The sequence below is a fragment of the Myotis davidii genome, unplaced genomic scaffold, assembly GCF_000327345.1.
Source record: "Myotis davidii unplaced genomic scaffold, ASM32734v1 scaffold608, whole genome shotgun sequence".
Taxonomy (NCBI): Eukaryota; Metazoa; Chordata; class Mammalia; order Chiroptera; family Vespertilionidae; genus Myotis; species Myotis davidii.
The window spans coordinates 1,339,253-1,352,336 of record NW_006300025.1 but is presented as its reverse complement, the minus strand read 5'-3'; the positions used below and the strand labels follow the sequence as shown (position 1 = coordinate 1,352,336).

The window sequence follows — 13,084 nt, the reverse complement described above, 5'->3', positions numbered from 1 at the left end:
TTTTACGGTTTTTTGTGTTTTTGCTTGTTTGTTTTTGTTAATCCTCACCCAAGGATATTTTTTCCATTGATTTTTTTTAGAGAAAGAAGGAGGGAGAAAGGGGGTGGGGGAAAGAGAGGGAGAGAGGGAGAGAGGGAGAGAAACATCAATGTGAGGGAGATACATGGATTGGTTGCCTCCCACATGCATCCCAACCGGAGCTGGGGATGAACCTGCAAGCCAGGTACATGCCCTTGACCAAGAATTGAACCCCTGACCCTTCAGTGTGCAGGGCCCACACTCTAACCACTCTGAGCCACACCAGCCAGGCCTAAACTTACGTTTTTAATGTAATATACATATATGATTATGACTAGCACTTTAATTTTTTAATGGTGGGTACTGGGATAATCATTAACTATGACTTCCCCAATCTTGATTTTTGAAGGGTGGATGCTGGATGTAAGACAAAATATTACAATTTGTAGTGAAATTTTACTATATCACAGCTTTTACCAAGATTCTGTTATATTCTTACTTTTAGTTCCCTAGTTTTGCACACATAACTGGCCATCCGAGTTTGACAGCCACAGAGATCATGAGAATTCAAAGGGAGACAGACTTTCTCAAGTAAGTAATCTCATTCTCTTTACTGTTTCTTAAATCCTTCTACGACACATTATGGTCAAAAAGAATTTAAGGATGGAACATAATGGTGTTTGCCTACCCCTAACTGTATTTTATTAAATTTTTACAGATTTTAAAGGCATAATTGGCATACAATAAATTGCATTTATTTAATGAGTACAATTGACATATGAATATAACTCTGAAACTATCACCACAGTAAGAAAATAAACAAATCTATTACCTCCAAAGTGTGTACCCTTTTGAAATTTCTCCCTTGTACCTTTCCTTATCCCCAGGCAACTGTTGATCTGCTTCTTGTCACTGTGGCTTAGTTTGCATTTCATTCCATATGTAACTAGAATGTTTCTGTATGTACTCTTCTTTTTTGCCAGCTTCTTTAACTCAGCCTAAGTATTTTGAGATTTGTCCATGTTTTGCATGTATTAAACATTTTTTTCTTTTTATGGTTGACATGATTATAGATGTTTCCGTTCTCCCCACCCCACCCCTTTGCCTGCGTGGCCATCATCCCACTGTTGTGTAGTTTATGGGTTATGCATATATATTCTTTAGCTAATCCCTTCACCTCCTTTCATCCAGTACCCCCTTCCTCCTTACCCCTGATAGCTATCAGTCTATTCCATGTATCCATGCCTCTGTTTCTATTTTGTTCATCAGTTTATTTTGTTCATTAGATTCTACATATAAGTGAGATCATATGGTATTTGTCTTTCTCTGACTGGCTTATTTCACTCAGCATAATAATCTCCAGGTCCATCCATGCTGTCACAAAGGGTAAGAGTTCCTTCTTTTTTACAGCCACATACTATTCCATTGTGTAAATGTACCAAAACTTTTTTATCCACTCATCTACCGATGGGCATTATGCTGTTTCCAGATCTTGGCTATTGTAGATAAGGCTGCTGTGAACACAGGAGTGCATATATTCTTTTGAATTGGTGTTTCAGAATTCTTAGGATATATTCTCAGAAATGGGATACAGGGTCAAAAGGCAGTTCTATTTTTAATTTTTTGAGAAAACTCCATGCTATTTTCCACAGTGGCTGCACCAGTTTGCATTCCCACCAACCAGGGTTCCCTTTTCTTCATATCCTCACCAGCACTTTGTTGACTTATTGATGGTAGCCATTCTAACAGGTGTGAGGGGATAATCTCATTGTAGTTTTAATTTGCATCTCTCAGATGATTAGTGACATTGAACATTTTTTCATATATCTATTGGCCATCTGTGTGTCCTCTTTGGAGAAGTGTCTAGTTAGATCCTTTGCCCCCCTTTTTTTTGTGGGGCGGGTGGGAAGCGGGTGTAGTTGAAGGGAAGTGGCACTGAGGTCAACGGGGGAGTGTAGTGGGGCCAGGGTGGTGGCCGGTGGTGAGGGGGTACCCTGATGGAGAATGGGGGTGGAGGTGAGAATGGCTGGGAGGATAGTGGGGACCAGGGGCCCAATGGCCTGCATGGGTGGGGTGCAATGGGTCTGCCCTTTTTTAATTGGATTGTTTGCCTTCTTGGTGTTAAGTTGTATAAGTTCTTTATATATTTTGGAAATTAACCCCTTATCAGATATATCATTGGCTACTATCTTCTCCCTTATTGTGGGTTCCCTTTTCATTTTATTGATGGTTTCTTTTGCTATGCAGAAGCTTTTTAGTTCTATGTAAGTCCCATTTGTTTATTTTTTTCTTGTATTTCCCTTGCCCTAGGAAACATATCAGCAAAAATATTACTATGGAAGATGTCTGAGATTTTACTGCCTATATTTTGTTCTAGGATTTTTATGGTTTCGTGACTTACATTTAAGTCTTTTATCCATTTGGAGTTTATTCTTGTGTATGGTGTAAGTTGGTGGTCTACTTTCATTTGTATGTATGTATCTGTCCAATTTTTCCAACACCATTTATTAAAGAGACTCTCTTTACCCCATTGTATCTTCTGGCTCCTTTTGTCAAATATTAATTGACCATAAAGTCATGGATTTATTTCTTTGTATGCCTGGTCTTGTGCCACTCCTTTTTCTCAAGATGTTTGCATGATGTATCTTTTGGTGTTTTAGGTCTTGCTTTGTTAAAAATTATATCTGGTAATCCCTGTATTTTAATTGAGATGTTGAGAGCCTATTTATTTTACTTATTGATATGTTTGAATTTAAATCAGCCATCATGCTATTTGTTTTCCGTTTATCTTATTTTTTATTTGTTGCCTTTTTTTTCTGCCTTCTTTTGGATTAATTGGTATGTTTTATGATTCCATTTTTATCTTCTTTGTTGGTTTATTAGCAATAACTTTTTTTAGTGGTTGTTCTAGAGTTTATAGTATGTGTACTTTTTAAACTTATCATAGTTTACCTTCAAGTAATATTATAATACTTAATATATAGCATAAGAACCTTATGACAGTATATTTCCAATAACTGAATAGCAATAGCTTTTGTGCTATTGATAGTACCTGGCATGCACAAATACATTTTATTTTTACAAATATTATGAACCCATAATACATTATTACTTTTATTTTATACTAGAGGCCCATTGCATGAAAGTCGTGCACTGGGGAGGGGGTCCCTCAGTCTGTCTGTGCCCTCTCACAGTCTGGGACCTCTTGGGGGATGTCTGGGACCCCTTGCTCCTTACTGCCCGCCTGCTCACTGCTCCTTGCTGCTTGGCTTGCTGCTCCTTAGCACTGCCGTGGAGGTGGGAGAGGCTTCCGCCACTGCTGCTGTGCTTGCCAGCTGTGCGCCTGGCTACTGGCTGAGTGGTGCTCCCCCTGTGGAAGTACACTGACCACCAGGGGGCAGTTCCTGCATTGAGCATCTGCCCCCTGATGGTCAAAGCACATCATAGCGACCGGTCGTTCTAGTCATTCCACCATAATGGTCGCTTAGGCTTTTATTATATAGATAATGATTTTTGTGGTCCTATATACTTTTTATTGTGCTTAAATATACATAAATAAAATTTAGCATTTTAAGCATTTTAAGTGTAAAATTTCATGGCATTAAGTACATTTACAATGTTGTGCAACCATCTTCACTATCCATTTCCAGAACTATTTTGTCATTCTAAACAGAACCTCATTCCCATTAAACAATAATAACTCCTCATTACTCCCTCTCTCCAGTCTCTGGTAACCTCTGTTCTACTTTTTGATTTTATGACTTTGTTTATTCTACTTACCTCATGTAGGTGGAATCAGACAACATTTGTTCTTTGTGTCTGATTTCACTTAGCATAATGTTTTCGAGGTTCATCCATGTTATCATTGGATGTATCAGAATTTCATTTCTTATCCTATGTAATAAAGAGCTAATATGCTAAATAGGCCAGATGGCAGAACGACCTTCTGGAACGGCCTTTTGGAACGACCAGTGGGCAGGACAGCCAACGAGGCAGCTGGGGCTGCAAGGGCTGAGCCCCTTGCACGAGTTCGTGCATTGGGCCTCTAGTTAAAGATAAATAATATTTCATTGTGTGTATATATCACAGTTTGTTAATCCATTTATCTGTTAATAGAATCATTTCCACCGTTTGTCTATTTGAATAATGCTGTTAAGAACATTGATGCACAAGTATCTGTTTTGAATCCTTGCTCTCAATTCATTTGGGTATTTGACTAAGAGTGGAGTTCTGGGTTATATAGCAATTCTATGTTTAACTTTTTGAGGAACTTCCAAACAGTTTTCTACAACAGCTGCATCATTGCACATTTTCATCAGAAATGTACAAGGGTTTCAATTTTTCAGATTCTCATTGGTACTCATTTTTTATTTTTCTGATAATAGTCATTCTAATGAGTATAAAGTGGTATTTCATTGTGGTTTTGATTTACATTTCCAGAACGGCAAGTAATATTGAGCTTTTTTCATGTGTTTCTTGGATATTTGGATATTTTCTTGGGAGAAATGTCTATTCAAGTCTTTGTGCATTTTCTTTTTTTTTTTTTTTTTGCACATTTTCTAATAGGTTGTTTGAGTTTTAAGTTTTTCCACTCATCCATAGGTGCACGATTTTTGTCCAGTCTTTCTCTCACCCCCACACCCCTTTCCCCCCACCCAAGAATAGTCAGTCCATTCCCTTTCTATGTTCCTAATTCTATTACAATCACCAGTTCATACTGTTCATCAGATTATGTATTCACTTGACTTTTAGATTCACTTGTTGATAGATCGGACATTAATCCTTTATCAGATATATTATTTGGAAATATTTTCTCCCATTTGTAGGTTGTCTTTTCATTCCCTTGTTAGTGTCCTTTGATACACAAAAGGTTTTTTTAAGTGAAATTTAAAAATTTTAAATGTTTGTATTGATTTCAGAGAGGAAGTGAGAAGGAGAAAGAGATAGAAACATCAATGATGAGAGAGAATCATTAATTGGCTGACTCCTGCATGCCTTACACTGGGGATCAAGTCTGCAACCTGGGCATGTACCCTGGCTGGGAATTGAACCGTGACTTCCTGGTTCAAAGGTCAACCCTCAATTACTGAGCCACGCCAGCCGGGCATCTATTTCTTCTTTTGCTGCCTATGCTTTGGATGGCATATCTAAGAAATCATTGCCAAATCTAGTGTCATGAAGCTTGTCCTTTATGGGTTCTTCTAAGAGGTTTATAGATTTACCTCTGACATTCCACTTTGGGTTAGTTTTTTTATATGTTGTAAGTAGGGTTCCAATTTCATTCCTTTGCATGTGGATATCCAGTTTTTGTAGCACCATTGTCAGAAAGACTATCCTTTCCCCATTGAATGGTGTTCAGACCCTCACCAAATATCATTTGACCATACATGCAAAGGTATACTGGGTATTTCTGGGCTCTCTATTCTATTCCATTTGTCCATATGTTTGTTCTTCTGTTAGAACAATACTTCATGAATTAGTTAGCTTTGTAGTAAATTTTGAAATCAGGAAGTGTGAGTCATCCAACTTTGTTGTTCTTTTTAAAGACTATATTGACTATTGAGGGTGCTTGAGATTCCGTATGAATTTAGGATGAGTTTTCTTTCTGCAAAAAAAGTCATTGAGAATTTTATAGGGATTGCATTGAATCTATATATTGCTTTAGTTAATATTTTCATCTTAATAGTAAGTCTTCTGATTCATGAATACAGGATGTCTATCCTTTTATTTATGCCTTTTTAAAATTTCTTTCTGAGTTTTATAGCTTTCATTGTACAAGTTTTTTACCTTCTTGGTTAAATTGATTCCTAAATATTTTATTCTTTCTGATACTATTATAAATAGAATTGTTCTCTTAATTTCCTTTTCAAATTGTTCATAGGAATACAACAGATATTTGTGTGTTGATTTCTTTATCCTACCACTTTTCTAAATTTTCTTATTAGGTGTATTTTTTAGGGTTTTCTACATATAAGATCCTATCATCCATGAACAGAGATAATTTTACTTCTTTCTTTCTAGTTTGAATGCCTTTTATTTATTTTTTTCTTGCCTAATTGCTCTGTATAGAACTTCCAATACTATGTTGAATAGAAACAGTGACTGTGGGTCTTAGGGGGAAAGCTTTCAGTCATCCACCACTGAGTATGATCTTAGCTCTGGGGTGTTTGTATGTGATCTTTAGCATGTTGAGGATGTTTTCTTTTGTTCCTAGTTTATTCAATGCTTTTAATAATAAAAGAATGCTGAATTTTGTCAATGCTCTCACTTTGGCTGATATTCAGAACCCAGGTAGGTTGGTGAGGGCTAAATGATGGGATACATCTATCTAAGAAACTGGGACAGATATTGCTGGGGCAGGGCCTTGGAACTCTAACCAGGTGAGTGGAGACAAAGGCAGAGCTTAACTGACAGTGACCCCCAGAGAGTCACACAGACTGGGCTCAGTGCTCAGGTAGAAAGTTAGAAAAGTACAATGTAGACATTACTAGAATTCCCTTGGCTTATCCTCACAAATCCAGTGCCAATCCAATGTGATAGGACAAGTCAGAACCCCACAAGAAGTGGGTTCTAGGCTGCTGCTAACTTCAGCTGCATTCAGGAAGTGAGATGGCCTGTAGGTGAAGGGTACCAGTGGTTCCAGCTTGAGTCCACTTTGTAATAAAATAACTAGAGAACTTGTTCCATAGCCTATGAGAGTATTTTACTTTTTTTATTTTTAAAGATTCTTGAGCACTTTTAGGTTTTCACCTGACTTCTTAATGTGAACCCATCAGTACATGACCAGTCAGGAACCTCTTCTGTTGTAGGTGTGCCCAGTGCCTCGCCCTTCGCCCATCTGATCCCTTGGTTCGCTTCTGTCAAGATTGTGGCTTTCCTGTTCCACCAGTATTTGGTTGTCGTCTCTCACCCTCAGAAGGAGCTCAGGTGAGCAGCAGAGTCCTTAAAAGTTTCTTTCATTGGGTTATCTGATCTTTATTTGCAGCAGTAGAATAGTACCTGGCATGCACAAACCACAAACATAAATACTTGTTGAAAATATTACTGGCAGTTGAAAACTTACTGTCTGTCTCCTTACTTAGGAATGAAAAAACTTGCTTGCAATGCTACTTAAAAAAATTTTTTTTTGGTGTGTGACCTTGTAGAAGAACAGGCTCAAAAAGAGTGAAATCTTATTGTTTCAATGATGCATAAGTGGATAAATGTTAGTTTCCTACTTATGTGATATTTCTGTTCATAATTTGGGTATAATAAGAATTATATTCGAGAAATAAATCAGATGTGTTAATTACAAGCCTATATATAGTCATAAAATACATCATTTTGTCCAAAGAAGCTGTTTATATAGGCTAAAGATAGATTAGTATATCTAAATTTAAAAGTTTTAGCCAAATATAGATAATAATTCATATTATCTTGCTACTAAATTTGCAGTTAGTTAGAAAACATAGTTGGCTTACTAAAAATTAATACCTTCACCAAAACACATTTATCCTTTATTCCTTGATATTTTTGTTTTTTGGGGGGGAAATAAAAGGATATGTGAAATGACAATGAATGTGAAAAATGACCATTTAAAAAAGGTAGACCCTAAGGATAAAAGATGGTCATAAATGGATATATCAGTAGAGAGTGGAAGCCCTACTAGAGCGAGGTATCTGAGCACAATTTCTGGCCATGCACACAGCCTCCGGTCAACTAAAGGTATGTGGTAGAGCATTCCATCTTCAGGCTGTTTTCAAATCTGCCCCAGCTTTTACTTTACGCTGAGCTCTATTGTATCTCCATGTACAGACAGGGATGAGTGGGTGGCATGGACCCACTCTGGTTTATGCTGCACATGCACACAGCCTCCGATCAACTAAAGGTAGGTGGAGAGCTGACTGGAGTGATACGTCCACAGGCCAAGGGAAGCTTGAGGCTACTAGAAGCTAGAAGAGAGGTGTGGAATGGTGCCTTCCCTAGAGCTTCAGAGAGAGCGTGGCCTTACCAACCTCTTGACTGTTCCCCTATAGTTGACTTACTTCCTCAAACTACCCGTTAAATTCCTGGCTACTTGCTGGTTCATTGATTGCCCTAAACAGAACCACAATCTCAAAATATTGGAGCCACTGATCCACCCTCTTTGCTTGCCACTGAGATTGTAACCTTAGAAGTGCTCCAAATCAAGTGAGCCCTGTTCACCATAGTTACAAAGCCTGTGGTTTTCACAGCCTGCCTTGCCCTGCTGGAGCTACCATGCCGATAAAGCTAGACGGGGATAGGAGTGGCCCCATGCAAGAACCACGCAGACTTGTAGTGTTCTTGTTTGAAGTTTAAGTACTTTTCAGTCTGTTGTCTGTCTTTGATTGATGTTCTGAGTCCAAAATGGTTGTTTTTAACAATTTTACCAACTTTTTCATTGCTTTTTTGGAGAGAGGATTTATCAACTTCCTCACTGTATTGGGCTGGAGGGTGTTTTTCCTTCCTTCCTTCCTCTTTCTTTCTTTCTTTCTTTCTTTCTTTCTTTCTTTCTTTCTTTCTTTCTTTCTTTCTTTCCTTGTTTCTTTCTTTCTCTCTCTCTCTCTCTCTCTCTCTGTTTTCTAAAATAAACATGGTTTTAATCTTCATATGAAAAAATAAGAATAGAGTTAATTACTAAAAAAATGTTTTTACAAAAGCAAATTAAACCTTACAGTCTATAATCTACTTATACCTTCAGTTTTTGCATCCCATGACAAACTTGACCTCTTTCTTTGCCCAGTTGGGCTTGTGTGCAGAATGTGGAAGCATGGTGCCCATGAACACTTCCTTCTGTGTGGTATGTGAGGCTCCTCTTGCTCTGCAGATGCAACCACCGGCTGGCTTCCACTTGAAGGTAATGAAATGCGATTTTGTAAAAACTTGAATGAAATATATAGAAAGTAATGTTTGAACAATTAATTGTCTTTCTTCAGTTGATGGAATTGGCTAACAAGTGATAAGCCAATATCTGTGAACAAAATCCACTCAAATTTTTGGAAAGGAATATTGTCCAAAAGTTTAACTTATCAACAGGATCTATCATGTTAAGAAGAATACATATCCAGCAGCCACTAATGATAAAAACTCTCAGCAAGTCCTAGCTGGTTCGGCTCAGTGGATAGAGCATCAGCCTGCAGACCAAAGGGTCCTGGGTTTGATTCCGGTCAAGGGCACATACCTTGGTTGCGGGCTCCTCCCTGCCTTGGGCCCTGGTTGGGGCTTGTGCAAAAGGCAACTAATCGATGTGTTTCTCTACATTGATGTTTCTGTCTTTTCCTCTTCTACTCTCCCTAAAAATCAATGGAAAAATATCCTTGGGTGAGGATTAACAAAAAAACAAACAAAATACTCTCAGCAAAGTGGGAATAGAGGCATCATACCTCAATATAATAAAGGCCATTTATGACAAACCCACAGCCAACATCGGACTTAATAGGCAAAAACTAAAAGCATTTCCCTTAAGAACAGGAACAAGACAGGGATGTCTGCTTTCACCACTCTAATTACCAAGCCTCTCATGGTAAACAGAGAGCAATGTTTCTAAATGTTGAGAGAACTTTATATATTTACCAATACAGTACTAGCCACAGCAATCAGACAAGAAAAAGAAGTAAAAGGCATCCAAATTGGAAAGGAGAAAGTAAAACTGTCATTATTTGCAGATGACATGATGCAGCACATAGAGAACCCTAAAGATTCCACCAAAAACATTCTAGAATGGATAAATGAATTCAGGAAAGTAGCAGAATACAAAATAAATATCTAGAAATCAGTTGGCTTTTTATACATCAATAATGAAGTATCAGAAAGGGAAACTAAGAAAAAATTCCATTCACAATTGTTTCAAAAAGAATAAAGTACCTAGGAATAAATTTAAGGATGCAAAAGACCTGTACTTGGAAAATTATAAGACACTGAAGAAAAAAATTGAAGAAAATACAAATAAGTGGAAGCATGTACTGTGTTCATGGATAGGAAGAATTAACATAATTAAAATGTGGGATCTAATGACCAAAATGAACTAACAAGCAAAATAGTGACAGTCATAGAGAGCATGTGGACAGCTATCAGGGGCAATGGAGGGACTGAGGAAAAAAAGAAAGAGAGAGAGAGAGAGAGAGGAAAAAAAGGAATACATAGAAATGTGTTCCCTGAACATGGATTTAGAAGACAAATTGCACTACAGCTAACTTACACAACTTTTTTTAAAAAATATATTTTATTGATTTTTTACAGAGAAGAAGGGAGAGGGACAGAGAGCCAGAAACATCAATGAGAGAGATCGATCAGCTGCCTCCTGCACATCTCCTACTGGGGATGTGCCCGCAACCCAGGTACATGCCCTTGACCGGAATCGAACCTGGGACCTCTCAGTCCGCAGGCCAACGCTCTATCCACTGAGCCAAACCGGTTTCAGCTTTAATCTTGTTCTTAAAGTGGCTTCATGCCTCTCTGTTTGCACAGTTTTTTGCTCAGAGGAACACAAATTTCGTATTTTCTGTTTTCAAGGAAAAGGTAATCTGTCGCACCTGTGGCACAGGGAATCATCCTTACCTGAAATACTGCCTCACCTGTGAGAGCACCCTGCCTTCATCAAAGGAGGTAGGTTGATTGCATGTGCCTGTCCTATATTTAGTGGCTGCTAAGGTTCAGTGTTAATGATAATGAATAAATATAATCTGCAGAGCAGGAAGGAGGTGGGAGGAGGGAGAGAGAACAGCAACAAAAAAACCTCTCATGGTAAACAGAAAGCAATGTTTCCAAATGTGAAGAGAGCTTTATATATTTACCAATACCAAATTGTTTTCAAAGTCTTCATGGGGATTCAATAAAATCTACAATTTTTTACCATTTTATTTACTAACTTTGCATGGAAGGCTGGCAACAGCCATTGGTTAATGGATCCATTCACTTTCATTTATGGTCAGGTATGTCTTTAATTAACTGTACCATGCTATTTTTTGAAATTGAGAACACTGCCAACACCCACTTCTGGGTTTCCTACCAGCCTATTTCGAGCGTTTAAGATGAAGGAATAGGAGTGTATGCAACTTAAGTAGAGCGAATGGGTTCAGTTTAGATGATCTGTTTTATGTTTATAAAATATTTCTGACGAAGATGAGGCTTTAAAAATTACTCTTGCCCTGGCCTAACAATACTAAAAGAAGTCGCTATTTCCTAGACAACTTAGAAGGGAAAAACTTGACACTGTGGGGGATTTGTTTTCATGTCAGAGAGATTCCATGGGAAACTGGACAAATGGGTGATGATTACTGTGGCCAATATGGTTAGTATCAAATGGGGGGGGTGTTGGTTTTTCTGGGGTTGCTAAAACAAAGCACCACAAACTGAGTGGCTTAAAGCAACAGAAATTTATCATCTCACATTTCTGGAGGACAGAAGTCCAAAATCAAGGTGTTGGCAATACCACACTTCCTCTGAAGCTCTAGGGAAAGTGCTGTTCCTGCCTCTCTCCTAGCGTCAAGCTTCCCTTGGCCGGTACACGAATCACTTCAGCCACATGGCCACCTTCTCGCTGTGTGTCTTCACATTTTCTTGCCTCTGTGTGTCTGTCTCTGTGTCTAAACTTCTCTTTTGACCACCATAATGACCTTATTTTAACTTGATTACCTCTATAAAGATCCTATTTTCAAATAAGTGCATATTCTGAAGTGCTGGGGGTTAGGACTCCAACATATCTCTTTGGAGGAGACACTTGTTAACCCCATAACAGGGGAGTTGAGCAAGATGTCTTTTAAGGTTGTGTCTAATTACTGACAATATAAGATTACTGTGATTTGAAGGAATTCTTTTTGTTACAATTTTTATTGAGGCATAATTTATATTCAATATAACTCACTCACTTTAATTATACAGGTTAATAAATGTCAGTAATTACACATAATCATTTAAACTACCACAATGAAGATATACAACAATTTCATTACCCTAAAAAGTTTTCTCATGCCCCTTTCATTTGAGCTGCACTAATCACTACCCCCAGAAAATTCTGATCTCTTTGACACTGTGGTTTTACCTTTTACAGAAGTATGTAGTTTTTTTGTATTTTATTTTCTTGACTTAGCACAATGTTTTTGAGGTTCATTCATGTTGTTGTATGTATTAATAACTTTGATCATTGAGTACTATTCCACAGAATGGATATAATACGACTCTTAACCAAATAATGGGCACTTGTATTCATTTCTGGTGTCAGGCTATTATAAATAATGCTGCTGTGAACATTTACCTACAAAATTTTGTGTAGACGTAGTTTTCATTTCTCTTGGGTAAATGCTGAGGAGTAAGATTCCTGGATACTACCTAAGTTCATGTTTAGTTTTATAAGATATTGCCACACTTTTTTCCAAAATTGCCATACTATTTTGCATTCCTACCAGCAAAATACGGAGGTTCCAGTTTCTCTACATCCTCACCAAAACTTGGTATTATCAGGCAACTATATATACACTGAGTGGCCAGATTATTATGACCGGCCAGATTATTATGACCACCCATTAGTACTTCATTGACACTTCCAAAAATACTGGAATATTGAAAACTTCCTAAGCAAATACTCTTAAGGTTTGAGACACTTCAATACAATGAAGTGAATTAGTTATGCAAATAATAATAATAATAAAACAATGAAGTACTGACGGGGTGGTCATAATAATCTGGCCAGTCATAATAATCTGGCCACTCAATGTATAATTGTCTGCTAAATAAAAACAAAACAAACAAACAAGAACAAGGACAAACCGAACACTTTTTATCGGAGAATAGTAATAGAATCCAAAAGAACCACAACTTAACATGTATAATGCTAGATACAATTTAAAATTACTCAAGATACTAAAAATCCGAGAACCAAGATGGCGACATAGGTTAACGCCGGAGTTTGCTGCCTCGAGCAACCACTTCAAAAGTGAAACTAAAAGAGGGAACGGACATCACCCAGAACCACAGGAATGCTGGCTGAGTGGAAGTCCTACAACTAGGAGGAAAGAGTAACGCATACGGACACTCAGAGGAGGCGCAGTGCTGAAGTCAAATTCTGAGG

The 13,084-nt window shown here is 37.8% G+C and overlaps 1 protein-coding gene across 5 annotated transcripts in view; it reads left to right on the top strand.

Moving 5' to 3' along the window:
• Positions 1 to 13,084, top strand: part of DZANK1 (double zinc ribbon and ankyrin repeat domains 1) — a 61,267-nt gene that overhangs the window by 18,565 nt on the left and 29,618 nt on the right. For all 5 annotated transcript variants that reach the window (XR_001515950.1, XM_015572037.1, XM_006776131.2 and 2 more), the window contains 4 exons: positions 524 to 609; positions 6,828 to 6,945; positions 8,762 to 8,875; positions 10,531 to 10,623. Coding sequence is in view for 4 of the 5 variants with exons in the window: in XM_015572037.1 (XP_015427523.1) it covers positions 524 to 609; positions 6,828 to 6,945; positions 8,762 to 8,875; positions 10,531 to 10,623 (411 nt within the window). In the remaining variant the exon portion in view is untranslated. The remainder of the gene's footprint in view (positions 1 to 523; positions 610 to 6,827; positions 6,946 to 8,761; positions 8,876 to 10,530; positions 10,624 to 13,084) is intronic.